Below are 26,105 nucleotides of genomic sequence, written 5' to 3' on the forward strand. Positions count from 1 at the left end.
GTATAATGTTTGAGACTTGCTAGTTGCTAGCTTGGATGATCTTATTTTCCTCCATTATAAACGAGAGATCATTTTATAATGTTCTTGATCAATAATAGATGTTTTAGTTGTTGGTTTGGTTTTAAAAAAAATTCAAGTAAGGGGCAACAATATTAGAAAAAAAATTGATGATCATCAAGAATTTTATGCTGCATTGGTAGGTTGTGTACAACAATGACAATTTTGTTATATAAGTTTAAGATAAAACTATGCATTATTTTAATTTCTATTATATCAAATGTTATAGATGATGCTTATAGAAAGGTGAGATATATTGCTTATGCAATAATATACAAATCAATCCAAATACCTTAGTAGAAATAAGGAATAATTATATTAGTTTGAGAAGGGTTACAGGCTTATCATAACCTAAGATTATGTTTAATGCATATTAATTAATGTTCTATGTATTCACAAAAGTTTGGATATTTTAATTACACCATAAAGATTTGCATGGTTTTGTAGCAATACCATTAGAAAATCCTAATTCCACTCGGATGAATAAAAATGGGTAAGTTTTGCCTGATATTATGTATTCATAGAGTTTGCATGAATTTGGAAGAAAAGTGATACCAAGATAAATTTGAAGATTGTGGATTGTATTTTCTTTGGGTATGCGAGATATTTATATCGAATAAGTTAGGTCCGATAATCTCTATATTTACGAAAGTAAAGTATTAAGATCCCTATACAGGATTAAAAGGATAATTTTATTAATTAAAAATCAAAAGAGAGAAAAATTTTATAGGTTAAATGTTTTACTTTAGTAAATATAGATATCTAATTTTTAAAAATATAATAATTAAAATATTAAAAATAATTAATTATATTATATAATATATAATTAATTGAGAGCTTAGGTTTATGTCTGAGCAACGGTGTTTCACTTACACCTCCGTTATGTATTTGTGTTTATATCGGCCGTGTAATAACACTAAACCGTTGGATCTGCAACTGAATGGTCCATCCACCGTTGGAACTACATGCTTTCCGTCAATAGCGTTTGCCGTTGGATCTGCAAACTGGTTTCTCATCTACCGTTGAAAGATTAATCTCTGCAGTACACGTGTAAAGCCCCATAATCCTCCGGCTTTGTCCCGTCATAATAAATCGGTGGACTGTTAGGTAAACATTGGGATCGATCGTTCTTAATTGCATTTCCAGTTCGTCGCCTTGACGATGGCGTGGAGTTTCCTCGTCTAATTTGACACGAGCAGATGAATACGGCAGAAGTTTGTAATCGATTGTTCATGTGACGATGATCGCCATAGCCATTTCCGTTCCCCATCGCGAGGGAGCCCTTTCGCTTCTCTGAGGTTCGGCCCCAAGATCGAGAGGAGGGTTTGCGGCTTGTCTCGACGCTCCTCCGCAGTGAGGTGAGGCGAAATCGGTTTCTTGTAACTTGCCATTTCTCGATCAACCCGATGGAAACAGATCTTATAATCTTGCGTGAAGTCTTTGTTAGTTAACTCGGTGCTTAATTGGATCCTATCGATTCTTGGCTCAGCAATTGCATGCTTGGGATAAACTAATCCAGCATTAGGTAATACACATGGAATTGAACTTGTCATACATCATTTCTTGCTGACATATGATAATTGATAGTGTCACCTTATGGCGTAGGTTTCATCTTTTGCTTTTGTATAATCATCTTGATCTATTTTGTGCAACATCTAGGTTTCGCACGACAATTTTCTTTAAATTAATTCATCAGCTGAATACTTGCCTTAGGTACTTAAACCATAGTATTTGTACTCTATTATTTCCTTCTTCTTTTTTTGGAGGTGCAGTCTGTCAAGAGCAATGGGATTGCCGGCCATGGCTGCTAATGAAGGCATACAATTATGTGTTTTTGACTCGAGAAGGGGACATCAGGAGGGCCAAGAACTTGACAAGATTTTGTTCTTTTTTCCTTCAGATTTCCCTTACTCTGTGCAGCTATCTGTTGTAGGACTTTCAGAAGGACTAATTACTTTCACAAGGTTCGTTCGGCAAGTTTTTGGATAATAATATTTCTTAAGATATTTTCTAAGTTTCTTGTAATAGAGGTTTCGCATGGCCTCACATCTTATTTGTGTAGGACAGTTGACTATGTTTAATGCAAGCACTTTTAACTTGTTGGACACCATTTGAACATAAATCTAGAAAGGTAATTCAGGGAACCTTTGATTTTTTTTTGAAAAATATGTTTGCTCAAATACATTATTAATTCAGTTGAAGTAAGGAAGCTGGACATGTAGTTTGATTGCGGAAACTGACAAAGGTAAATAACAAACTGGGTAAAGATGTAAAATTATTGTACCTCAGGTCGTGCTCAAAATATGGAATTACATGTTTTATTGTGTATGCTTACATGGTTAGGTAGAAAGGTAGGTAAAGATATGGAATAATACTCTGCAGGTCTTAAATAATTTTTTGTCTATATTTTCATAAAGAAGATTGAACATTGTTGGGGTAGAAAGATTCCGAGATAATGGCATAAACTGAATGCACTTTTGTGAGTCAAGTGGGATTTACTTGCAAGTGTATACTGCTTATGATTATTCTACCAAGTTGGTATGATTGACATGGTTTGTTATTAATTAGAGAATATAAGTAGGACATACAATTAAGAGAGATTGCTGACTTGGTAAATGTCCTTGACCAATTTATGATGTGGAGGTTTATAAAGAAGACAACATGCAAGATCTTAGTTGTCATGAGATTTCAATTGCTGGACATGGGGAGGTGCATATCACTGCTTCCACATTCTGTTAAAATATTTCTTTGTCTTAAATTGTTATTCTATTTACTGTTACAAGGCATCATTTATACTTCATTGTTTCTGTTACCATTGTTTTCTTCAAAAGAATGTGAAGCAAAGGTCTTCGTTTATAATGTAGTTCATCTTTGGCGCCTTTCTGATGACATGTATGCATCATTATCTGAACTCTGAAGCCTGTTATGATGGCGACAAGTTGATATAAAATAATATCTGGTTGAGCTGGAGAGAGAGTAATGACAGTTGGCATGCTGATATGACTGCCGCTTTATACAGTTATTTTTCTTTGGTTTTCTTAAGCCTGCTTATTGTGCCATCAACATGCATATTTTCCAGTGTTGCATCCTGTTCTTCATCTATATACCTGCTCTCAAGATAACGACAATGTATCGTGATATGCTGGATGCATTCTCTTCAATTCCCTATCATCGATTTGCTGCAGAATATTTTCTCCTGATGCTGCTTGTGAGGTCATCGAAGAGGAGCGACATTCCCATGTGTTCTATCAAGCTGAGCCAGATATATGGATGGTTATGGTATGCGTTCTTTTATCAAATGGCTGTTATTAATAGTCTAATATACTACTGAATGCTGAGTGTTCTTATCTCTATGAATGGAAAATATATCTTAATTTTGTATGCATTGGTTATATGTTACTTTGTAAGATGGTTGTTGCTAATGCCTAACAAAATAGTTTGACTAAAGGTGTCATTTCTTTTTGTTGAAAGATATATACATTTTTGAGAAACTTTTCCTGAATTACCTTTCTAGATTTAGTATTTTGATGTTACAATCTAGTTGAGACATCAGACGTGTACTTGTTGCTCATTGTTGAACATAAAAGTTATTACAATCTAGTTGAGACATCAGATGTTCGAGTCAGTGATTTCAATAGGCGCTCGCCTAGGCGCTCGGGCGAGGCGAGGCGAGGCCCGAGCGCCTCGCTTCATGTCCAAGCGCCTCGCTTCAACGAGGCGCCGCCTAGGCGCTCGCCCGAGCCCAGGCGCCGGGCGCTTCGGGCGAGCGCCCCGGGTTAAACCAGGCGACCGAACCAGTGTTTTACGTTTGGTTCGGTCTCCGGTGCTTTAGTTGGTTCAATCGAACCAACTAAATCACCGATAGGCTCCCTCTCACGATTTCCCCAACTTCCCCAACCCTAACACTCGCGATTTTACCGTCGAGATTTCTTCTCCGTTGTCGTTGCTCTCTGCTGCCGCTGCCGCTGTCGCTACTCACCGCTGCCACAATCGTCGCTCATCGCTGTTGTCGTCGCTCGCCGCTCGCAGCTCGCAGCTCCCGCTCCCACTCCCGCTATCGCTCGCCGCTCCCGCTCCCGCTACCGTTGTGGTTGCCTTAGCAGCCCCGGTCTTCTTACACTCTTCTCACTATACTGTTAACAGTATATTAACAGTATACTACTAACTATATACTAATAATAGTATTTTTATTTATTAGATTAATAATATATTATTTTGATTTTAATACTATTAATTTTTATTTATTTAAAATTATTGTTAGGTTTCAGAATAAATGGCAAGTGTACAGAGCAACTCAATAGATTTGATGTAAAATTTTATTGTTTTGATTTTTGAGACTTTTTATTAATATGACATTGTGACTTTGTACTCGATTTTCTTAATTTAATAGCATATTTTTTATTTAAATAATTATATTAATTATATTATATATTTTTATATTTTAGCGCCTCGCTTCGCTCGGGCGAGCGCCTAGCGCCTCGGGCGTTTTTGGACCTTGGTGCCTTTTGGCGCCTAGCGCTTTTTAAATCACTGGTTCGAGTGTGATAAAAGTTGAGACAATCACTCCTCTTTGAAAAAGGAGGATTTAAGAACTCCAGCATGATTGGCCAGACTTTGATAGATCGTTTAGTGAGTTAATACCTTTTCTATGAGAGTTGAAAGTTCATGACTATGAAATGACGGTTTAATTATCACAGAGGATGGATGTTTTCGTCGGATTTTTTGGGCATTCAATGCATGTTTCATAGTTTTAGTCAATACATTTGTCCAGTATTCGGCATAGATGCAACACGTTTATCTGGAAAATACCCTACTGTTTTGATGACAGCGATTATTATTGATGGATCTAATAAGTTATTCCCCGTCATATTTGGAGTAGCAGAGATTGAGGGGAGAGAGTCATGAGAATGGTTTCTTTTTGAGTTAAGAAAATGCATTGGTGTGCACTATGATTCTTTAAGTCTTGTTAGTGATGGGGTCACATCATGGTTACTGCATGATCCATCTTTTGAAAAATTTAATGAATGTATGTTTAATGAATGTACATGATAGGGAAGCGGCCAGAGTTTTTTGGGTTGTTCGAGAGCACATACTGAATTCAAGTTTAATGAATGTATGTGAAATTTGGTGTGGTTTGGTGAAATTTGACTTAAGTTACACTCAAGTTATGAATGAGATAGGATTAGGATCTTATATTTGGATCATAATGTACTGAATTCCATCAATTAGACTAAAATCATCAAAAATAGAAAAAGTGTTACTAATTGACTTGGAATCATGTCATAGTAGTTCTAGAGAAGTTTGGTGTGGTTTGGTGAAATTTAATTCGAGTTACACTCGAGTTAAGAATGAATAGGATTATGATCATATGTTCGGATCACAACATGCCAAGTCTCATTAATTAGAATAAAATCATCAAAAAATAGAAAAAGTGCTACTAATCATCTTATAATGATGTCATAGTAGTTCTGGTGAAGTTTGATGTGGTTTGGTGAAATTTAACTCGAGTTACACTTGAGTTAAGAATGAGATAGGATTAGGATCTTACATTCGGATCACAACATGCCAAATTCAATTAATTAGACTAAAATAAAAAAGAAAAGGAAAAGTGTTACTAATTGACTTAGAATTATGTCATAGTAGTTTTGGAGAAGTTTAATGTGATTTGGTCAAGTTTGGAAGGATTTGGTGAAAATTAACTCGAGTTACATTCGATCACTAATTCACTCTGAACAAGCATCTTGGCTCACACCTAGTTCACTTTTTTAATGTTGCACATTTTGTAATGCAATATTAATTATTTTTAATTTTATCATTTATTTTCAGTTTAATTATCTATGTCTCTCTTTTTCTTTTTGTTTTCTAATATATAAATCCTAGACCATGAATTGTTGTTGTGCATATAATATAGGATAGGAACTATTGCATTTTTAAAAAAAACCTAAGATTAATATGAATAGATAGCCTAATGCTCGAGACTCTAGGAAATTGGGAATAAAGAGTCAATGTACCAAAGTGTTGTGCTACAGAGTAATTATTTTTGATGACTTGAATGTCGATAACCTAGGTTGCAAAGGAACAACATTATTATTATGTGCAGCTCACCCTTTAATGGGTGGCCTAGTGATAATGGCTCTCATCATGTGGGCATGTGGGGCCAAGTGATAATGGCTCTCATCATGTGGGCATGTGGGGCCAAGTGAGAGTTAATATTCACATCCTTGCCGCCGCAAGCAGTTTTTTTTTCCTCTAAAAATTAAGATTAATATGAACAGATAGATTAATGCTTGAGACTCTAGGTAATGGGGAATAAAGAGTCGATATACCATAGTATTATGCTACAAACAGAGTAATAATTTTCTGTGACTTGAACCCTGAGAACCTAGGTTGCACAGGAACAACATTATCGTTATGCACAGCTCCCCTTTAATGGGTGGCCCAGTGAACATGGCTCTCATCATGTGGGGCCAAGTGAGAGTTAATATACACATCCTTGCTCCTGCAAGCAGAGAGGCTATTTTCATAATTGGAACCGTGGTTACCCAAATCGAGACTTAGAAGTTAAATTTTTTTAATGTGTTCTGATCATGTCTATAGCCGTAAGGTCAGGTCAATAGATATTGTTGAGTGGTGTGTGGAGACATTAGAGGAATATGACTATTAGGACTTCCCCACTTCCCTTTAAAAAAGAAGGATATGTCCTTTGAAATGACCAGAAACTGTTTTCGATAAGTTAAATTACAGGGATAGAATTTATGTAGCTGGTCCCAAGTAATAGGTTTGTTGTTATCATTTTATGTCCACATACTGCAATTACTAGGCTCTCACAGATGTTTGCATTTCCAATTTAGGTGTACATGCATGCATATCTGCACACGGTTTGATGATTTGACCATTACATGTTCCGAATGCCTAAAATGCAGGTGACTTTTAAGTGTCAGGCTAGTCTGGCTGTAAAATTGTTGCTCTCTCTATGCTATTGTTTACAACTACTTTTCCTCGCAAGACTATGATTCTTTTACTCGTTCCTGCAACAAATTATCACTGTTGTCTAATATTAAAATGCTTGCTGGTAATGCAGATAGTGGAGAAGAATAAAGATAATGAATCTGATTGGCGTTGTGATGCCTTAATAGACGTACTCAAGGAAGCACATTCTCTTTTCACGATGTTCAATGGTTCTTTGCAAGCTTTACTTGATAAACAACCCAGTGGTGAACTTGCACGCAGCCGTTTGTATACATTTATCAATGACTATCTTTCAGGTCATTAGTTGCTGATGTATATGTTTACTATTATTCATCTGTTCTTCTGGTAGTACCATCTAAAAGATTTTTATGTTGATTCTGATCTCCCTTTCGTGTGTTCTTGTTATTGTTCCTGCTCTATAATCATGACTAAGTTTTGAATTTTTTTATCTTTCTTAAAACAGATTTTTATGTTGGCAAAAAGATTCAAGTGCCATCTTTTCGTGACTGTCTCAAGGAAAGAAGAACTGTTCAAATGCTGACCGTCTCTCGTGAAGTGGCAATCGAAGTTCAGGTATGCTATGATTTTATAAGATCATGAAAAAAAGGAAATGATACTAGGTACTTTGTGATCATTAGTTCTCAACTTGAATAATAAGGATAGTTGATGACTAATAACATGGGAATGTGATTTAGATACTGGATGATATTGAATATTGATCCACTGTTGGCCAAGTATGGTAATGCATGCTATTGAGAAATTATCTAAAATCCATTTCATATATTTGTACTATTTTAATATGATCAGTATCAAGGTCTAAAATACTGCATGTATTGATTACTACGAGTTGGCCTATTAGTGACGGAACGTGAATCAGAGGATTTTACTCAATTTGGTCCAGTGTAGGCTATGTCATCCAATAAGCTTGCCATACCAGCTTTATCAAATGGTGGATGGTGAGCTTATCATCAAATACCTACTAGGTTTTTATATAATTTTGTCAACCATCACAACCATCCCTTTTTTTCTTTTTTATATCTTCCTCTCTTTCTTACGCATGTTCATGACAACCTGAGAGTTTTTCCTTTTTTTCATTTGAGAATAGAGGAAGGGAAAAAAGAGGAAGACAAATATAATAATCAACAAAAGAGAGTGAAAAAGGACTGATAAATACCATAGGGTAGACTAACTCTAACTCAAATAACTTGTACGAATGAAGGCCTCACACCTGTCTTGTTATATGTTGTGTGAAAACAATGTTCACAGTAAATTTTGCAATCTTCTATTACAATATCTTTTTCCCAGTTTATAAATCCCAAGTATAACAAAAATTTTATATAAATAAGGAAAATACAATAACATCCCATAAGTAAAGATATATTTCCTATCTCGACAAATTCTTTTATAAAGTATTTTGATTCATAGACTTCTTTCTGTAGGATCTTCAATATTAATGGAACTACCTTTTAGAATATAATTTTGAATCAACCCTTGAAATCTTAATTGAAGCTCAATGTGTATCTCCTTCCATTTCTCTTTTTTTGCTTCCCTTTTTCTTCTTTTTGACAATTTAAGAAACTAAACTAAAAATATTGGAGAAGGTTGCCATGTGTAAATTTATGACATTTGCAAAATACCTTAAAGCAATAAAACAGTCAATATACTACGTAAGAATATGAGGTTGGATTGGTACTACCAGTTGGTATGTTTGGTATAGTCCAATATTTTAATCCTTGACAGAAAATAATCTATGCATAAATCTCTATCCCTAGCCTAGCACTTCATAATAATTAAGTTTAAGATTGCCAAAAGGGCATAAATTGTACTAGTAATTTGCTTTCAATTTTAAATTTGAAGTTGAATTTCTTATTTAACGTCAAGGAATATTGTTTTACGTCCTCTGTCACATTAGTCACTTTTGCTGCAAAGTGTTAAGCTGTAGGCACTCTGAGTTCAATTTAAGAAGCAACTTGAAATTTTTGATTGATTGGTTTTAGATGAAACCATTCTTTCTTTTTAAAGGATGTTGTAAACACTGTAACAACAACAACAACCACAAAGGCATAAAGTCTCAAAAAGGATGTAAACACTGTTTAATATAAAGTTTGATGGTATAGGAATCTGTCCTAGAAATTTCAGTGGCATCACAAACATATATCCAAGATGGCCTTCTTGATTGAACAATTATCTCATCCTAGGTATGCTTTCAACTTTGTTTGATAGTTATCTGTGCCGGTCTTTTTCATTTGGATTTAATCTGTGGTCTTGATAGTTAATGACCATTATTCACTCAAAATGTATTTTGGTTATTATTCCTTAGCAGGGTTTCTAGATGGACTGACGCTGCAAGATGTGTTTAGATCAACTGAAGACTGAAGTAGAGGCTTAAATGTTTGGAACTGTGTAACAAGCAACAAATTTACAAGTAACTAAAAAGGAAAAAAAATACAATTATCATAAGCTGAAAGTTACCATCTATTAAATATTTCCATATACCAGCATAAATTTCATTCTAGCATCTGCAATTACTATCACTTATTCTATTCTACTGAAAATATAGATGGCTATATTTTGTCGAATTGGCATTTATGGATCAATTTACAGCACTCAAAATCCTGAGTGTCTTGTATCCTCAATGTTCCATTTGATTGTTTTCTTTATTAAGTGTAGTTTTTTTCTGAAGTAAATTATCATGTTTTCAAGCCAGTGGATAATCACGAGTGAAATCTATACATGGGCCCATATATACATAGTAACAGAACATTTTTCTTAACTGTCGATTGTGAAAATTTTAAAAATTTCGTCTTATGTATTAATATAGATGACTAGGTACTTGTATTTGCTGCTGTGACCATAGCAGCTAAGTCTTTTGCAATTGACATTTTCATGACATCTAATTTTTTTTTTAAATTTATTGTTTTTATTTGATAAGTTTTTAGAAAATGATTTGATCTATTATTACATTGCTTGCAATTAATATCTCAACACCATGTAGACTCATTAATTTACATGCATTCTGCAGTCACTTGCCACAGTTATAGGAACTTCAAGTTTAGGAAGCATAGCGTGCAAGTCACTTATATTGTTTCAAGATCTGCTGGTGGCCACAACACTTTCTCCTGTATGGCTTAGTTTCCTGCATTGGAACAGTTAATTTATATTTTTTAGTCTTGAGGATTTGCTTTATAGATAATTCTTACAAGTATTTGTTTTCAGAATTTACCTGTATGATTTTCTTGCTAGGGTGACACAGCAAACATGTTTACTTATGCTGTTCTAAGGTTAACTCCTCATGCTTTATCCTCCAACACAAGTTCTTGGTCCTATTTAAGGAGGGGAGTTTCTGGTTCAAGTATTACTGCAAGCTCTGGTTTGCTAAATTCTAGATCTGCACCAGAAGAGTATCATCATGGATCTCATGATTCTTCTATGGGAGAACAAAGTAACAGATATCACATGCCAAGGCCTCTACAACGTGACAATTGGTCTAAAGGAAAGGATGGTTTTCTTGTCTGTGATATTCAGCTTAATGTTGGTGGTTTAGTTTATCTAGCACCAGTAGTTTGGCTTCAGCAGAGTGAAGAGCACATGTATCTTTGTATCTACCAGCATCGAAATCTCACGATTATAGTCCTAATTCCCATATGTTCGCAGACAGATGGAGAGCAGGGGATAGCTCTGGTCAAAAAACAGCTTCTTGAAAATGTTAGTTCACTTTGTCTAATAGGCGCTTTTTTATTTTTCATCCTGATTACCTGTCCTTTTGCCTTCTATACCTTGATGCATCTCTTATATTAAAAGCAAAGGAAGAATATTCAAGAATGCATTTTGAGGTATAAAGTAAGAAGAATAAAGAATGTGTTTTCTTTAAAAGTAAAGGTAGATTGTTCAATAAAATTAAAAAAAAGGGATAAAAAGTACTTGTTTTTTAAAGAACTCAAAGGTTTATCTTAGTTGGTAACTTATTCTGCTTTATTTTTTTAGCTTGAATTTCTCAAAGTGTAGGTTCCCAATTATTTAAGTGTTGTTACTGCTGACTTGTAACTTTTGTATGAAAGTAAGTGGCCACTCTTGCATGGACAAATGATCTTTCTTGTAATTGAAATTCTAAGTTGAACATGCATGCTCTTATCATATGGTTTTTATTGACTTGGAGAAAGGTTATGATAGGGTTCCTAGAGATTTATTATAGTGGGTTTTAGAAAGGAAAGGTGTATCCACTATATATATTGTTGTCATTAAAGAAATGTATGATAATATAGTTACTAGTGCTAGAACTATAGGGAGTGTGTCTGGTGACTTTGTTATTAGCATAAGATTACATCAACGATCCGCATTAAGTTTCTATCTTTTCACATTGATAATAGATGAGTTTATTGGTTATTTACATAACAAACACACCTAGTGTAATTTGTTGATGATATTGTCTTAGTTAATAAGAGCCTAAGTAGAATTAATTATAAACTTAAGCTATGGAGGCAATCCTTAAAAACTAAAGGTTTTAGATTAAGTAGGACTAAAATTGAATATATGAGATGTAATCTTAGTAATTTTAAGAATAGATAAATGAATATAATTAAGTTGGATGGACAAGAAGTTCTTTTAAGTAAAATCTTTATGTATCTTAGATCAATTATTCAATAAGATAGATATGATGGAAATATTATTTATAGAGTAAAAAAAAGATGGTTAAAATGGCGAGGGGCGTTAGGAATCTTGTATGATAATCGGATTTGAGATTAAAATAAAAATTTTATAAGACAATTGTGAGACAAACAATGCTTTATAGATCTGAGTATTAGGCAGTTAAGAAATAACATATACAAAAAGTTTGAGTTGTTGATATGAGAATGTTGAGATGGATGTGTGGAGTTATTAGGATAGATATGAAAAGAAATACTCTTGTTCATGAACAACTAGGTATCGATTGAGGGTATGATGAGAGAAATCCGTTTAAGATGGTATGGGCATGTGCTTAGGAGACCTTTAGATGTGATAGTCAAAAAAGGTGAAATAATTAATATTAGTGGTACGAGGAGAGATAGTGGAAGACCTAAAAGAATTTAATAGAAACTATAAATAAAATTTGAAGTATTCCAAGCTTAACTAAACATACGACTTTTTACAGATCTCAATGACAACAAAAGATCTATGTAGCTGGCCCTAATTAGTTGGGACTTATGACTTTGTTACTGTTGTTGTTGTATACAATACTAGTCAGAACTAGTATTATTTTGGGCTGTCTATATAGTCAAGTGCCATTGGTTTTATTCTTCTGATACTTAATTCTCTTATCAAATGAAATTTATCTGTTTCCTTTGGCACAAAAATATATCTTTATTGTTTTGAGCTTTCCTGTGATATCAAGACTGTTACATACAGTAGAAACTTGCTGCATAAGATTCTTTATTTTTCACCTACATTTGTGCTGATTGTTCATTTTACCTCAAAATAAATTTTGTTAGTTATATAGTCCACTGTATCTCTTGCTATATACTGCCATACACAATTATTTTCTCTGGAATTTGGATCTACTTGTGTAATAAGTACTCTAGGCTGCTCATGTTAGGAGTGGCACTTAATTTTTCTCCAGTCTGTAATTATAAGGATTTATTCATATTTCATGATGGGAAAACTTCATGTTTTTTTGGGTAGACTGCTAAAAACATATCCTAACTTCACTGCTACACATCTAGTTCAAAACCATGTTTATGTATAATTGTATACTGCTTGATTCAAAACTGTCATGACTTGTCTATGAGATTTGGGTGTGCTAAATCATGAGATGCATCTTGTGGTGGTTCATTATGGTGAAAATATTTCATCTACTCATCTATATATACAAAAAATTGGTTTCCCCGATGATGTATTTGGAAACTATCCTTCAAATATTTTTCGTCCAAAGAATCTTTTTGAAGATACCAATTCAATTGATGAACTTTTATATGTTCCACAATCATTTTTCAATGGTTTCTTCTAATGTTAATTGTTGTTAAGCCTTTTGATGTGTGCTGTGTAGATGAAGTACAAATTAGATTTACTGGTGAGTCAATGATAAAACTGAATATAGAATTGTGAAAGGGTAGTTATACTAAAGAATTGCATTATTGGTATTGGATCCTAATTGATCACCACTCAACTGGCTTAGATTGTTGTAATGCTGGCAAGTACTGACTAGCGGCAGTTCTTTCTTCTGCTCCTCTGCCTCCTTTGCCAGTGTATAACTCGCCTCCCTCATGTCTTCTTCTCTTTCTCTGTTGATGCCACCCCAGGGTTCTGAATGAATAGAGAGTTATGATGAGAAGTAGTTGATTGGGGGTTTCAGGGTTTTTTCTGCTTTATCAATGACCCTGTCTGGCTACCAAATGAGTCAGGTGGTACATTGTGCAGAATGCTTAATTTAGGTGGATATTGGGTTTAAACTAGGCTGAACCATGGTATAACCAAGGAATGCAATTTCACCCAGTTAGGTTCGTGCCAACAGTATTTACCGGTCCAAGCTCGAACCGAGATGCTATTTCAGGTGGTTCGGTCCCCCTTCTTTTTAATTTGAGGTCTGGATTGTTTTTTTCTTTTTAAACGACTAAACTGAACTAGTTTTGATTAAAAAGGACTAGACTGGCCTATAAGTTGTGTGCTCTCTCTCTCTCCCCCTCTCAGAGCTATCGTGCAGCCATAGCCTGCCCCCTGCAGCCCACCCCCTGTAGCCTGCCTCCTGCCCTCCACCGCTACGTTATCTACAGTATTTATATTTATCCTTCTCTTTTTCTCCCTTCTTCCTCCTCCATCTCCCTTTGCCTTCATCATCCTTCTTCTCCTATTTTCCTTCCTCCTCCCCTCCCCCAGCAGAATATTACCTTGGTACATGCCATGTTGGTACATCAGCATGAACCAGACTGATTCAGGTCTGGCCATTGACCGGTAAGGGAACCCGGTACGGAATCACAAACCTCGTGTATAACAACTGTTAGGTCATGTATGCCTCATGATGAGGTAACCACCTGCTTGCTATATGGTGGTCCTTCCTGTCATCCTGATCCCTCTCCTGAGACTATGCTCATACTGGGCAACATACTGCTGTAAGATTTTCCTTGGCTACTCCTGATAAATTTATAAAGTTCCGCTAAAATAAATCTGAAAAGATTTCTGGTTTAGTGGCATATGTGGATTTTGATAATTTTGAAAGAACTGTGACATGCAATATGATTTTAGTTGTTTTAAGTGCATTTCTTTGAAGATGGAAGGAGAACATGAAGAAGAGATACTCCCTATGTTTTTGTCAAACTATCTCATAACCAAGATAAACCTTAGCAAGAGAAACTAAGTAATGAAATGGTCTTTTGCATACGTTAAGGATGCTGTTACTGAGGGTAGATATGGTAAATATTGGAGACTGAGTTAGAGATGGTGTGATAAGGGGATCGTTAGGGATGGTAAATGTTGCAGTAGAGCTAGATAAAATATTTGAGATGGTTTGAACAGGTTGAGCACAGGTTGCCTTGAGGACCCATCTTCATGTTGGACCATGAAAGTTCTAATAAGGAAAGCTTGGAGTATGCTAGTTACTATACAGATATTCATGTATTGTTAGATTTATCTTTCAATTGGAACAGTTGCAGCATGGCATCCTTATGAATGCCAAACAATAATCACTAAAGTCGTAATCTATAATTTCTCTTTTTTCTTCCTTGCTGGTGTTATATTCTTTATTGTTTGTAATTGGAGTTCAACGGTTTCGGTAGAGGATTTGTGGTGCATCAAAATTTCAAAGTACTTCTACCCACAAAAAATTGTTTGATGAAATATAGTGACGAGTCATCGCTGACGACCATGGATTGACATTTTGGCTACTGTACCCATACTGGTCCTTGGCCTGACTGATAGGGCTCCTGAATGTGCCGGCATACCAATAAACAGTATATGCCACCATGTGCCACAACTGTTTCTAAGATGCGAGTATACATGATGTTGGGAGGCACATGCTGTCATCCATGCCGCTGACCTGATAGGCAATTGATCTGGTACATACTGCCCGGTAGATACCAATCCAGGCGAGGCATAGAAAGAACCATGCTAACAACTATACTAAAACTTGGTTTTACGTGTTGTGCAGATTTAATTATTCTCGTGGAACATCCACTTGTTTCTCTGTGTCGACCTTTTAGTGAGGCAATTTCAGATGTTCTTGTGAACCTTCTGTTTGATTAATTGGCATCTTTGAATTTGTCAGCTATTTTATTTACTGATGCTTATATTGGTGGTTGAAGTTATTTAAAAGGTTCGTGTAAGATAAATCGTATTTTCATGACACTAGTTTGTCTTTCTTGACTATGTTTTTCTTATTGTTTTACTTTATGTGCTCTAATATATATTTTGAAATTGGCATCCTCACAGGCATCAGAAAAGATTGTACATGTCGAAGAGAAACTATCCAGAGGATGGGGTGGTGAAAATGCTTACCATGTCAGTGGTTACCGCTACTTATTGGTTGACACTGACAAGAGGATATCAAGGACTTCTCCACCAGGGAAAGTGATGACTCTTGCAAAAGTTAGTACCACAGAGACAGTTTTGCCATTTATATGTTCTATTCAAGTCTTCCTTACTCATTGACTTTCACATGATTTTCTGCAAAGTTAGGATATAATTCCTGTGTTCCTTTTTCTGATTTGAGTGAAAACAGAGGAGGGAGTCTTAAAGTGCACACAGTGAACAGGGTCATTTTGAGAGACTGCTTCTGAATTTAAAATTAAGTTCAACAACCTTTTGAAGACGGTTATGTACCACACAAGAACTTAGCCTTGTTAGGTGCTTATACGCAGTTTTACTACTGATGACCATTTTAAGCAGTTCATTTAACAATAAACCAAAATTGATAAATGTCAAATGAGATAAAATTATGGCAATCACATGAATGAGCACAGTGATCTTTTATTCCATAAGCTATATAATTATATCCTACATATGTCTTTACACAATATGACTGACAATTTTGTTTCTTTTTTTCAAATTTATTTCAACACATTTTTCAATTTCCATTACTAAGCTTAGTTCCTATTAGCACTTCTATTTTTGTAACTGATTTATGCAATGAATTTAATGATTACACCCCTTATTGCTTCCATAGAAGGATACATAACAAGAAATTTCATAGGAAATCTAAAAAGAGTTGTGCATGTAGAATATTTTCATATAAGAATCGCAACTAGAGGTTTGGGAAGACAGGATTGACAAATGAGAAGTGGAGAGAGAGTCTTCAGCGACTTGGAGGACGGCTAACTTTTTTTTTTTAAGGATGGCTAACTATTGGTGGACAGGTTTCTTCTACCATAAGGTTCTCCATCTTGCTTCACTTTTCATATATTTTCCTTTTACTAAGATTAAATTTTTGTTCTCACCAAAGCAAATACAGAAGAGCAAAGAGGGCAGTTCACTGAGTGCATCTAACAGAACTGCCATGCTATGGCCAGCTGCCAACTTAACAGAAGTTACTACCCAAAAAAATAAAAATTTAAATGTAATGCATCAGCAAATTAGACTGCTCACATTTACAATTTCCCTTGCATGGTCAGCAAAGGTAGTCAACCAACAAACTACATCCAAAACCTTTTACATTTAGCTACTGCAAATTTTCAACTCTAGAACCAATTTTCAGAAATTTTGGAGACCAAACTACTGCAGAAGGGGCTATTTATAATTCAGCAACAAATTCTGCAAGAATACGTACCCTATTTTGATGCTATTCAGCATAACACTTCATTGAAAGCCAGGCTTTAATCAGAATTTCATCCTTGATTACTTCTGCTATGCATTTTACCATGACTTCAGCTGTATATCACTTTCATGCTTGGTCTCCTTGTCTTTTTCTCTTTCTTATCTTTTTACTCTTCTGGTATTAAGACTGTGGCTAGTAAGGCTAGTCATGTAACAAATGTTAAGATTCTTGATTCCTTAATTGGCTTGCGATAAAATGCTCATATCTTTCTTGTTTAGCTCTTAAACAGAAAAATTAAGTTTGAACAGGGATGAGAGATCCTTTTCTGTGGAAATATGCTAAACTGTATTTTAGACTACCTACTGGATCCAATAAAATCTTATTCAACAACATAAATGTTATTCCAGGTCATCAAAGCTTGCTTTGATTGCTGTTACAGAAGAAAGTCTATATGTTTGGTGGATGAATGGCTCTCTTCTTTTCTTTTACTTAAGATATTTTCTTTGTTGGTTGTGTGTGTGATGATGGGGTGATGCGCAGCAGGAAATTAACAGATATAGTTTAGAAAAAATGTAGTGAATATAAGATTTTTAATATTATCAAACAAAAACTCTCAGGTGAAGGTATCTACAAAGTCAATTAAACATTAAATATGTTTGGTACATGATTCTAATAATTTTATCCAACAAATGACAATAGAAGTACTCTTCTCTTCATCATTTTCATTGTTATAATTTACTTAAGTGATCGGCTGCTAACAAATGGATGCTTCTGCTGGCAGTGGTCGGTGTGAAAAAAGTTTAAGAAGAGAGCAAAGGAGAGGGATGGAGATTTTGATTCTTTTGACTAAATTTAATGGTCTAGTGGTGGCAAGAGTTGGAGAATGAGCTGTGATTAGTCATTTTATCTTGGCTTCTGTCTGTTCTAGTTGCTAGCTGTTAGATAAACAGGTTGGAGGACCTGGGATAGGTCTAGATCGACTGATGGTTTGATCTAATAATCTAATGGAGTCGGATTTGTAGATCCTGGTTGATTTATTATGGATATATTTATTTAGGAACTGATCTTGCCAATGCCTAGTTATATGCCTTCTTTTTTTGTCAGACTGAAAATTTTTGCTCATCTTACATCCAGAAAGGTGTTTGGTCAGGATTTATCTTTTACATCTAATAACACTTGCAGAAGAGTGAATGCCCTTGTAAAAGATCTGTTCAGTAAATTATTTATATTGAAAATCAAGAAGAGGATAAGTCACAGCTTGATGGCATGTTTTGGTTCCAGTACTTGTATATGTTGTATAAATTTGGTTGAAGACAACTTTAAGTACAGATTAATCTTTTGGTCCCATGCTGCTAATTTCTCTGGCCATCAAGCTTCAGTATACACAACACATCAGCATTAAGACACCACAATACATCAGGATTTATCTTTTGCATCTAATAAGACTTGCAGAGGAGTGAATGCCCTTTTAAAAGATCTATGCCTTAAATTATTCATATTGAAAATTAAGAAGAGGATAATTCAGAGCTTGATGGCATGTTTTGGTTCTAGCACTTGAATCTGTTGTATAAATTTGGTTTAATGGTACAGATTAATCTTTTGGTCCCATGCTGCTAATTTCTCTGGTCATCAAGCTTTGGTACAAACAATGCATCAGCATGAAACACTACAATATCTGATGCTGGTGGAAATTTACTACACTTTAGAATTTAAACGTTGGTACTTGCTTTTCCTGTGATGTAAATGTACACTACTTATTCCGTCTATAAAACAAGGATTGTGAAGCTCTAACCGGTTGTCTGTGTGGGCGATGCTTTGTTCGCAGGACTCATTATTTACCCTCAACAAACTAAGAGAAGAGGTTGATCTAGAAAAAACGAGAGCAAACAGAGAAAAGCCAGACCAAGAAAAAAATCTGGAAATATGCATTAGAGCTAAAAACAATTCATGGATAATTGCTAAGATAACACAAGGGAGAGAGCTGTACATGGTTATGGAGAAGGCGAATGAGACTCTTCTTTATGCATCCGATGCTGTGGAGAAGTTCAGCGACAGGTGCTCTTCGTGGTTCATGTTTCTTTTATCCTGTTTTTCTAAGCATATAAATGAATTGAGTTGCTTTTGCTTTTGCATTGCCATCCGCTGTAGCATAACTAAGCTAAACAATTCATCCTGTCATCACTGCGAACCTGAAATGGTCAAATTTTTTAGGAATAGTAGGAGCTGCTTTCACAATTTATCCTGTTAGATCAAGTATAATCATGATGTGCCATGATATCTAATGTGAAATACGTGTCCATGTTTTTGTACAACTGTTTGTCTGGTTGTGAATGGGTTTGCTGCAGGATTATCTTATTTCTCTGTTTTTCAAATTTTAGCAACAATCTCTGATTACCACTTCTGATACGCTTGCAGGTATTGTGATGGAGCATTTTCGCTGGACTAGCTGAATGGCAAGGCTTAACAGGCACAAAGAAACTCAGCATAACCCTCCATATCCCGGCATTCCATTACAACTGGGGTTTCATGATCCCATCCCTGGCCACAGGTCAAACATGATCCCTTGGTTTTGATAGCCTACTTTTGGTTAGATTTATAAAGTTAGAGGTCTAGTTTTAAGGTTTTAATAATAATAATTGTTTGGTGTTGATATTTAGGATAAGGGAGTGTGGAATGCTTGGCAATGATTGATACACACAATATGATGATTTTTTCTCCTGTGCTACTGATGCATGCCAACCGAGGGAAATAATCAATGACAGATTAAGTGTTGTATACATACCGGTGCACAATTTGCATGCCTTACATCTCCAACTTCATACAAAAAAAAAAAAATAATTCACTGGACGATGTATATAATATATATATATATATATATATATATATATATATATATATATATATATATATATATAAAGAATTTTCATAAATCATGTTGATAGTTGTGAGAGTTAGTAAATACTATAGGACTCCTAATTAGATTCAAATGATTTGAAGAAGTCATAATTAGATTCGATTTACTTAGAGGATTAGGATTAGGAATTTAAGCAGGAAGATTAGTCCTCAGTGAATTAAGATTTCTTGCTATAAACATGTAGTATCTAAAGATTTTAGTGAGAGGAAGAAACATAGGACAGATCTTCTTTTGATGGATCTAGAGATGGTTGAGAAAATAATTCTTTAGAGTTTATATGATAGAATGGTTGAGTTTGGGATAAGATTAAGAGATATATCCTTTTATTTGATTTTTTTTTTTTCATATAGTGCAGAATGAGTCCTAATTAGGTTCAAATGATTTGAAGAAGTCATAATTAGATTCGATTTACTTAGATGATTAGGATTAGGAATTTAGGCAGGAAGATTAGTCCTCAGTGAATTAGGATTTATTGCTATAAACATGTAGTATCTAAAGATTTTAGTGAGAGGAAGAAACATAGGACAGATCTTCTTTTGATGGATCTAGAGATGGTTGAGAAAATAATTCTTTAGAGTTTATATGATAGAATGGTTGAGTTTGGGATAAGATTAAGAGATATATCCTTTTATTTGATATTTTTTTTCATATAGTGCAGAATGAGTCCTAATTAGGTTCAAATGATTTGAAGAAGTCATAATTAGATTCGATTTACTTAGATGATGGATTAGGAATTTAAGCAGGAAGATTAGTCCTCAGTGAATTAAGATTTCTTGCTATAAACATGTAGTATCTAAAGATTTTAGTGAGAGGAAGAAACATAGGACAGATCTTCTTTTGATGGATCTAGAGATGGTTGAGAAAATAATTCTTTAGAGTTTATATGATAGAATGGTTGAGTTTGGGATAAGATTAAGAGATATATCCTTTTATTTGATATTTTTTTTCATATAGTGCAGAATGAGTCCTAATTAGGTTCAAATGATTTGAAAAAGTCATAATTAGATTCGATTTACTTAGATGATAGGATTAGGAATTTAAGCAGGAAGATTAGTCCTCAGTGAATTAAGATTTCTTGCTATAAACATGTAGTATCTAAAGATTTTAGTGAGAGGAAGAAACATAGGACAGATCTTCTTTTGATGGATCTAGAGATGGTTGAGAAAATAATTCTTTAGAGTTTATATGATAGAATGGATGAGTTTGGGTTAAGAGAGATATTCTCTTATTTGATTTTTTTTTTTTTCATATAGTGCAGAATGAGTCCTAATTAGGTTCAAATGATTTGAAGAAGTCATAATTAGATTCGATTTACTTAGATGATAGGATTAGGAATTTAAGCAGGAAGATTAGTCCTCAGTGAATTTGAAAAAATCTTCTTTTTTTTCTTTTCTTTGAAGGTGCCCTCCTTTTTCCTATTTCTCAAAGGGTTTTCATTATTTTATATTTCCTAGTTCATTCTACGCGTCGGTCGGTTGGTATAATCAAATACTATTTCAGTTTTTATTTGGTCTATATATTAGTATCGAAATTTTCATGAATGATAGAAGTACTTTAAAGAAAAAAATCCAATATGTTGCATGAAATGTGGATCTGAGAATTTTGTTTCCTGAAAATTAAGAAAAGTCAACAAGAGAAAGTTCTCTATCAATGGTTAACTATCTATCTATATGTTGGCACCATATCATGCCATTACATCACCTGATTGCAGCTATTATATTAGTTATTAGCAACTTAATAATGTAGTTTCCTTATTGTTGTTGTGCTTTTGTTGAATTTTCCTTCTTTAAATCGCTGTAAATATAATAATAAAAAATATTACAGAATAGCTTTTTCTATAGATTTCATCGAATCAATTATAACAAGAACAAAAAGGTCAGAGTAAAGACATGACATGAAAGTACAATTTAAATTGGACAAGACAAAAGCGTTTGGAACTAAGAACAGTATGACATGATATGGAAATAATGATATGACTACAATTTCATGTGCTTCTTTTATTTTGATTAATGCATCAACATCATCTCAAACCTTATCTCATGCATGAAGATTTTACCTCTCTTTATCTTACCTCACATACATGACAATACAAGATGCGTGGGCCCTCCACCTCTGATCCTCCATGCATCCCACAACCTGAGACCAGCCTCCTTCCTTCCTCACAGAAGGAGACAGCTCCATCTTTCACTCATCCTTCCCCTCAGGAGACAGACATCTCATTGCAGACATTATGTATATAGATACATGCGATCCTCCACTGTCAGCGGAGGTGGGGAAACCCCAGCCTATTATTTACTGCAGTCTGAGAGCTCAGCCATAGAGGAAGACTACACCTCTTCCAGCACAGTGATTAAAGACGACGTATCAGCTTCTGGGGAGACTCGAGGGGATGACGCACGACCCTCTCCTTCCACCGTTCATGCATATGTCGAGGTGGGACCCGATCGGACAAGAGTGTTGGGTCCGAAACTTGGGGAACTGTGAAGGGTGAATCCACGCACCTGTCGGGCCCTCCTTACCGGGGCCGGGAATGAAGGGAGGACAGACCACGTGCACCTTGTCCACTGATTAGCTATCTTATGCCGACGGACCAAGCCACATCACCTGCGCGGGGCCCAGGTCTTAATTATTCAACGACCACTTCAACTAAGTTGTACCCTCCGTATCTCACAAAGATCGCACCCTTCTCTCTCTCTCATCTCCGGCTGCTCTTTCCTTTGTTCGGGTCGCTAAAGAAGACAAGAGAACAAGAACAAAGCGGTAGGGAGGAAAGGGAAAAGCTCCCATGGAGACCAACTCTGTGTCAACGGTGGGTTCTCTAAATCACTACGGTAGAACGGAAGGAACAATGGCGTGGTTTTTCTGTGTGAAGAATTCTGGATCGTCCAGGAGAGCAGAGGTTTCTGCAACCATGTCGCTCGCGTATTAATGGCCGGGAGATGCACCCACTCGATCGCCAGAGACGATAACTTACATGGTAGTAGTAAATGTGAGCGAGGTTGGTTAAGAAAGAAACCTGAGAGAGAGAGAGAGATTCTCGTGGTTCACATCCATGGCACAAAATAACTGTTCATTAATGGCAGCAAGTGAAACCAGAAAGTATGAGGTCACCCTAAGGCTAGTTTGTACGCTGAGAAGTAAAAGAAAGAAAGAGGAAGAGCATGAGTTCATCGTTCACGTCTCTCTTCATTCAATTCCTCTCCCCCAAAACAAGGCACATTTACTGAAGCAAATGATCTTTCACACACACTCCTGCGCGTGAGACACGAACAACATGAGGATTTCATCATTCACCTCTCTCTCTCTCTCTCTCTAGAAGAATAAAACATTTGCTGAAGCATACTACTAGAAGACTGAGAAAGCCTTTCTCTCCCTCGAGTCATCAACACGACCACACACGATAGCAGGTGTAGATCAGAGTATGCATGGCGGACACGTTTGAGAGTGAACTGTAGCAGCCAGCTTGTCCTTCTTAGTAGATTCATGTGAAAGTTAGAAGATGAACTTCGAAGAGAAGGAAGAGCAAAGAGGAGCTGAATCCAACAGTAGCAGTAGCACTAGCAGTCTCTTCCTACCCATTCCCACATAGCCACACCCTCTCTCTCTCTCTCTTTCTCTCTCTCTCTCTCTCCAAATATTGGCCTTAAGGTACAACACCACTTCTTCCTGTTCCCCATCTTCACCACCAAGATCATGTTCATTAAAGCCAAATAATATAACCACCGCTCTTCACCACGCGTCTCCAGCAGCAACACAATGTAACTTCACCAAAGCTGAACAAAACCAGCTATAACAAGGGAAAGACTGAAACAGATAAAAGAGAAAGAGGAGGAGGAGGAGGAAGAGAACATACGAAGAGCTACTAGACCGAATGAAAGCAGACAAAAGGGAGGAGGAGGAGAGAGGAAGAGAACCCAAATCTGAGACACCCTATAGCAAGAATTACAAGACTGGCGGTGGTGCATGGAGGCCGGCGGGCTAGGGTTTCTTACCGAGGGTTTGCTTGTTGTTGTGCATCCAGACCTTGAGTACATGGCGATCGACGCAGGTCTCGCCGCAGAACTGCTGCACCGCCGCCTCGTCGTGCTTCTGGATCCGCCACCCCACGCGCTCCGCGAATGCCAGCATCTTCTCCTTCTGCTCCTGCGTGAACTTGGTCCGGGATCTCTTCCTGTGCCCTCCCGATCCTGATGTGCCCGCCGCGCCGCCTACTCCCACCAGCCCTCCCGCCCCCATCATCGGATTCGAGTCGCTGTCCTGGTCGTCCCGGCTCTGCCCTCCTGCGCCGGAAGTCGACGGCAGCGCGAGGAGCTGCGGCCTGTGCTGCTGCTGTGCGGACGCGGCCACCACCATGTGATGGCGATGGTGCAGGTACCCCGCCGGCGTCCGGTAGAACGGTGAGAACCGATGGTAGTACCCAACCGTCTCTAGCACGGCCCCTCCGCCACCGCCCTCTTCCTCCCTCCGATGGAAGTTGCGGTGGCAGCTGCACGCGGCGCATCGGAGCGCGTCGAGCGTGTCCTCCTCCCCGGCAGCCAAGAACTCGCTGCATCCGTCCACTGCGTGGCCTCCGATAGCCACCGCGTGGTTCTTTAAGCACTCCCTGTACCTCACTCCCCATCCACCTCCGTCACCGCCCACCTTCCGTTTCCCCGAACCTAACACGGCCGCTTCCTCAGCTCCGCCCGCGCTGCCTCCCATTTTATCTCCTCCTCCTCCTCCTCCTTCTCCTCCACGAGCTGAATTCGGCATGGGGTTATCGTAGCCCGAAATCGCCAGTAACCCCATCTCCTCATCAGCCTCATCGTGATCTTCGAAATCCATGTTCACCGCCGGTCCCCAACTCAGATCTCCGCCTTCCTCAGGCTTCTATCTCTTATTATCTCCTATCTTTAGTAGTTTAAGAGAAGGAGATGAGAGAGAGAGAGAGAGAGAGAGAGAGAGGAGACTGTGGACACCATCAGTTCTATTAAACACACCTCTCTCTCTCTCTCTCTCTCTCTCTCTCCCTCCTTCAAAGCTCCACACTTCCTGCGGTGGTGGCCTAAGCCCCACTCTCAAGCCAACATTTCCCACCCTTCATAAAACCACATGGTTTTTGGCCCTTTTTACTGTGGTAGTACTCTTTGACTGTTGATGGTGAATGGTAAAAGTGTCCCCATCCATTGAAATGACTGTACGATAAACAAAAAAGCAAAAAAAATAAAATAAAATGTTTTTAGGATCTGACATGACCAATAAAAAAAAAGAAAAAAGAAAAAAGAAAAGAAAAGAAAGTCTCTGTTGATCGAAAACAGTGTGATATATCTATCCATCTGCAGCTAATAGACACTGATGATGCTGACGTAAAAAGTACATCACAAGTACGTTGGTAAGTTAATATCGAGCATCACAAAGTATAATTTCAGGATTTGTGTCGTTGTCATAATTATGCATCTCATAAAGTCGCTAAGTCGGATGTCTTTATCAACAACATATTATTAATGCATCCGTTCATGTATTACGTGTCGTCACAGTGATCGAGATGGTCATGTAACCTGTTAGGAATGTTTCCAAGTTTTAATTATATTTTAATTAATTGATAGAATTTTAATTATATTATTTTTTTTAGTAAATTGGGGTTTATTCCTATATATATATATATATATATATATATATATATATATATATATATATATATATATATATATATATATATAAAGTGTTAGGGTTTTGGTGAGAGGAAAATGTTTTAAAAAAGGGTTAGAGTGTTTTCAAGCTTATGTGACAGATAAACAAGGGAAGTTGTACATGAGGGAGAATAACTTCGGAATCTTTTAATTGATTGGATGAATTTGATTTTTTTATTAATGTAGAAAGGATTTATCGAATCACATTAATCTTATAGTTTTTTCTTTTGATTTTTGATCTCCGTATGTTTTTTTATTTTGGAATTCTTCTATCCTTCTCTAATAAAATGGTATAGCCCAAAGGATTTGACGATTAGAGATTCATATGTAATAGATTATTTTTACTATTTTTATTATGAAAAAATTTGATTGAAGAAATAGTTTCATTCTATAATAGAGGAGGGTGAAAGATCTTTCTGTAAGTCCTAGAATATTAAAGAGACAAGCAAACGAACCAAAAAAATAAGTAAGCTCGAGGAAAAATATGTGAGTACTATTTATCTTTATATCACTAATAATATTATTAATGATGACTCTATCATGATTATTTGGGATAAGTTAAAAAAAATTTATCTGGTAAAAAGATTAATTAACAAGTTGTATTTGAAGTGAAAGTTATATAGGCTACGGATAGTAGAAGGCAAAGACTTGGTAGAGCATCTAAATATATTCAAAGGAACATTAAATTAATTGAAGAAAGTTGATATGAAGATTGATAAAGAAGATAAAGCAGTGTTGCCTTCTCTATAAGGTACTTTTTCCATGTCCTCTTCTAGTGCCC

General features: G+C 36.2%; 2 protein-coding genes across 3 annotated transcripts; one reads left to right on the plus strand and one right to left on the minus strand.

The window, feature by feature from the left end:
* Nucleotides 1-1,158: 1,158 nt before the first annotated feature.
* LOC103973029 (vacuolar fusion protein CCZ1 homolog) lies at nucleotides 1,159-19,518 on the plus strand. Of its 2 annotated transcripts, none has more exons than XM_009387486.3 (10): nucleotides 1,159-1,415; nucleotides 1,830-2,021; nucleotides 3,243-3,336; nucleotides 7,139-7,322; nucleotides 7,490-7,599; nucleotides 10,049-10,147; nucleotides 10,270-10,731; nucleotides 15,421-15,576; nucleotides 18,567-18,796; nucleotides 19,157-19,518. In XM_009387486.3, the coding sequence occupies exons 2-10, from the start codon at nucleotides 1,843-1,845 to the stop codon at nucleotides 19,185-19,187; spliced, it is 1,545 nt and encodes a 514-aa protein (XP_009385761.2). In that variant the 5' UTR covers nucleotides 1,159-1,415; nucleotides 1,830-1,842; the 3' UTR covers nucleotides 19,188-19,518. The 2 variants fall into 2 exon arrangements, with proteins under 2 accessions (XP_009385761.2, XP_065035073.1); XM_065179001.1 differs by having other exon boundaries at nucleotides 1,958-2,021.
* A 3,815-nt stretch (nucleotides 19,519-23,333) lies between these two features.
* LOC135670953 (zinc-finger homeodomain protein 2-like) lies at nucleotides 23,334-24,682 on the minus strand. Its single transcript, XM_065178750.1, has one exon. It carries the CDS (start codon nucleotides 24,477-24,479, stop codon nucleotides 23,634-23,636), a length of 846 nt encoding a protein of 281 aa, XP_065034822.1. The 5' UTR covers nucleotides 24,480-24,682; the 3' UTR covers nucleotides 23,334-23,633.
* Between the last annotated feature and the right edge of the window lie 1,423 nt (nucleotides 24,683-26,105).

The sequence above is a fragment of the Musa acuminata genome, unplaced genomic scaffold, assembly GCF_036884655.1.
Source record: "Musa acuminata AAA Group cultivar baxijiao unplaced genomic scaffold, Cavendish_Baxijiao_AAA HiC_scaffold_1137, whole genome shotgun sequence".
NCBI classification, from domain to species: Eukaryota; Viridiplantae; Streptophyta; class Magnoliopsida; order Zingiberales; family Musaceae; genus Musa; species Musa acuminata.

Excerpts from the sequence above, each read along its gene's own strand:
- LOC103973029 (XM_009387486.3), top strand. The coding sequence starts at position 1,843 with ATGGGATTGCCGGCCATGGCTGCTAATGAAGGCATACAATTATGTGTT. Across the intron at positions 7,600-10,048 it reads AAGTGGCAATCGAAGTTCAG|TCACTTGCCACAGTTATAGG; the intron begins GTATGCTATGAT and ends TGCATTCTGCAG. Across the intron at positions 10,148-10,269 it reads TGGCCACAACACTTTCTCCT|GGTGACACAGCAAACATGTT; the intron begins GTATGGCTTAGT and ends TTTTCTTGCTAG.
- LOC135670953 (XM_065178750.1), bottom strand. The coding sequence starts at position 24,479 with ATGGATTTCGAAGATCACGATGAGGCTGATGAGGAGATGGGGTTACTG.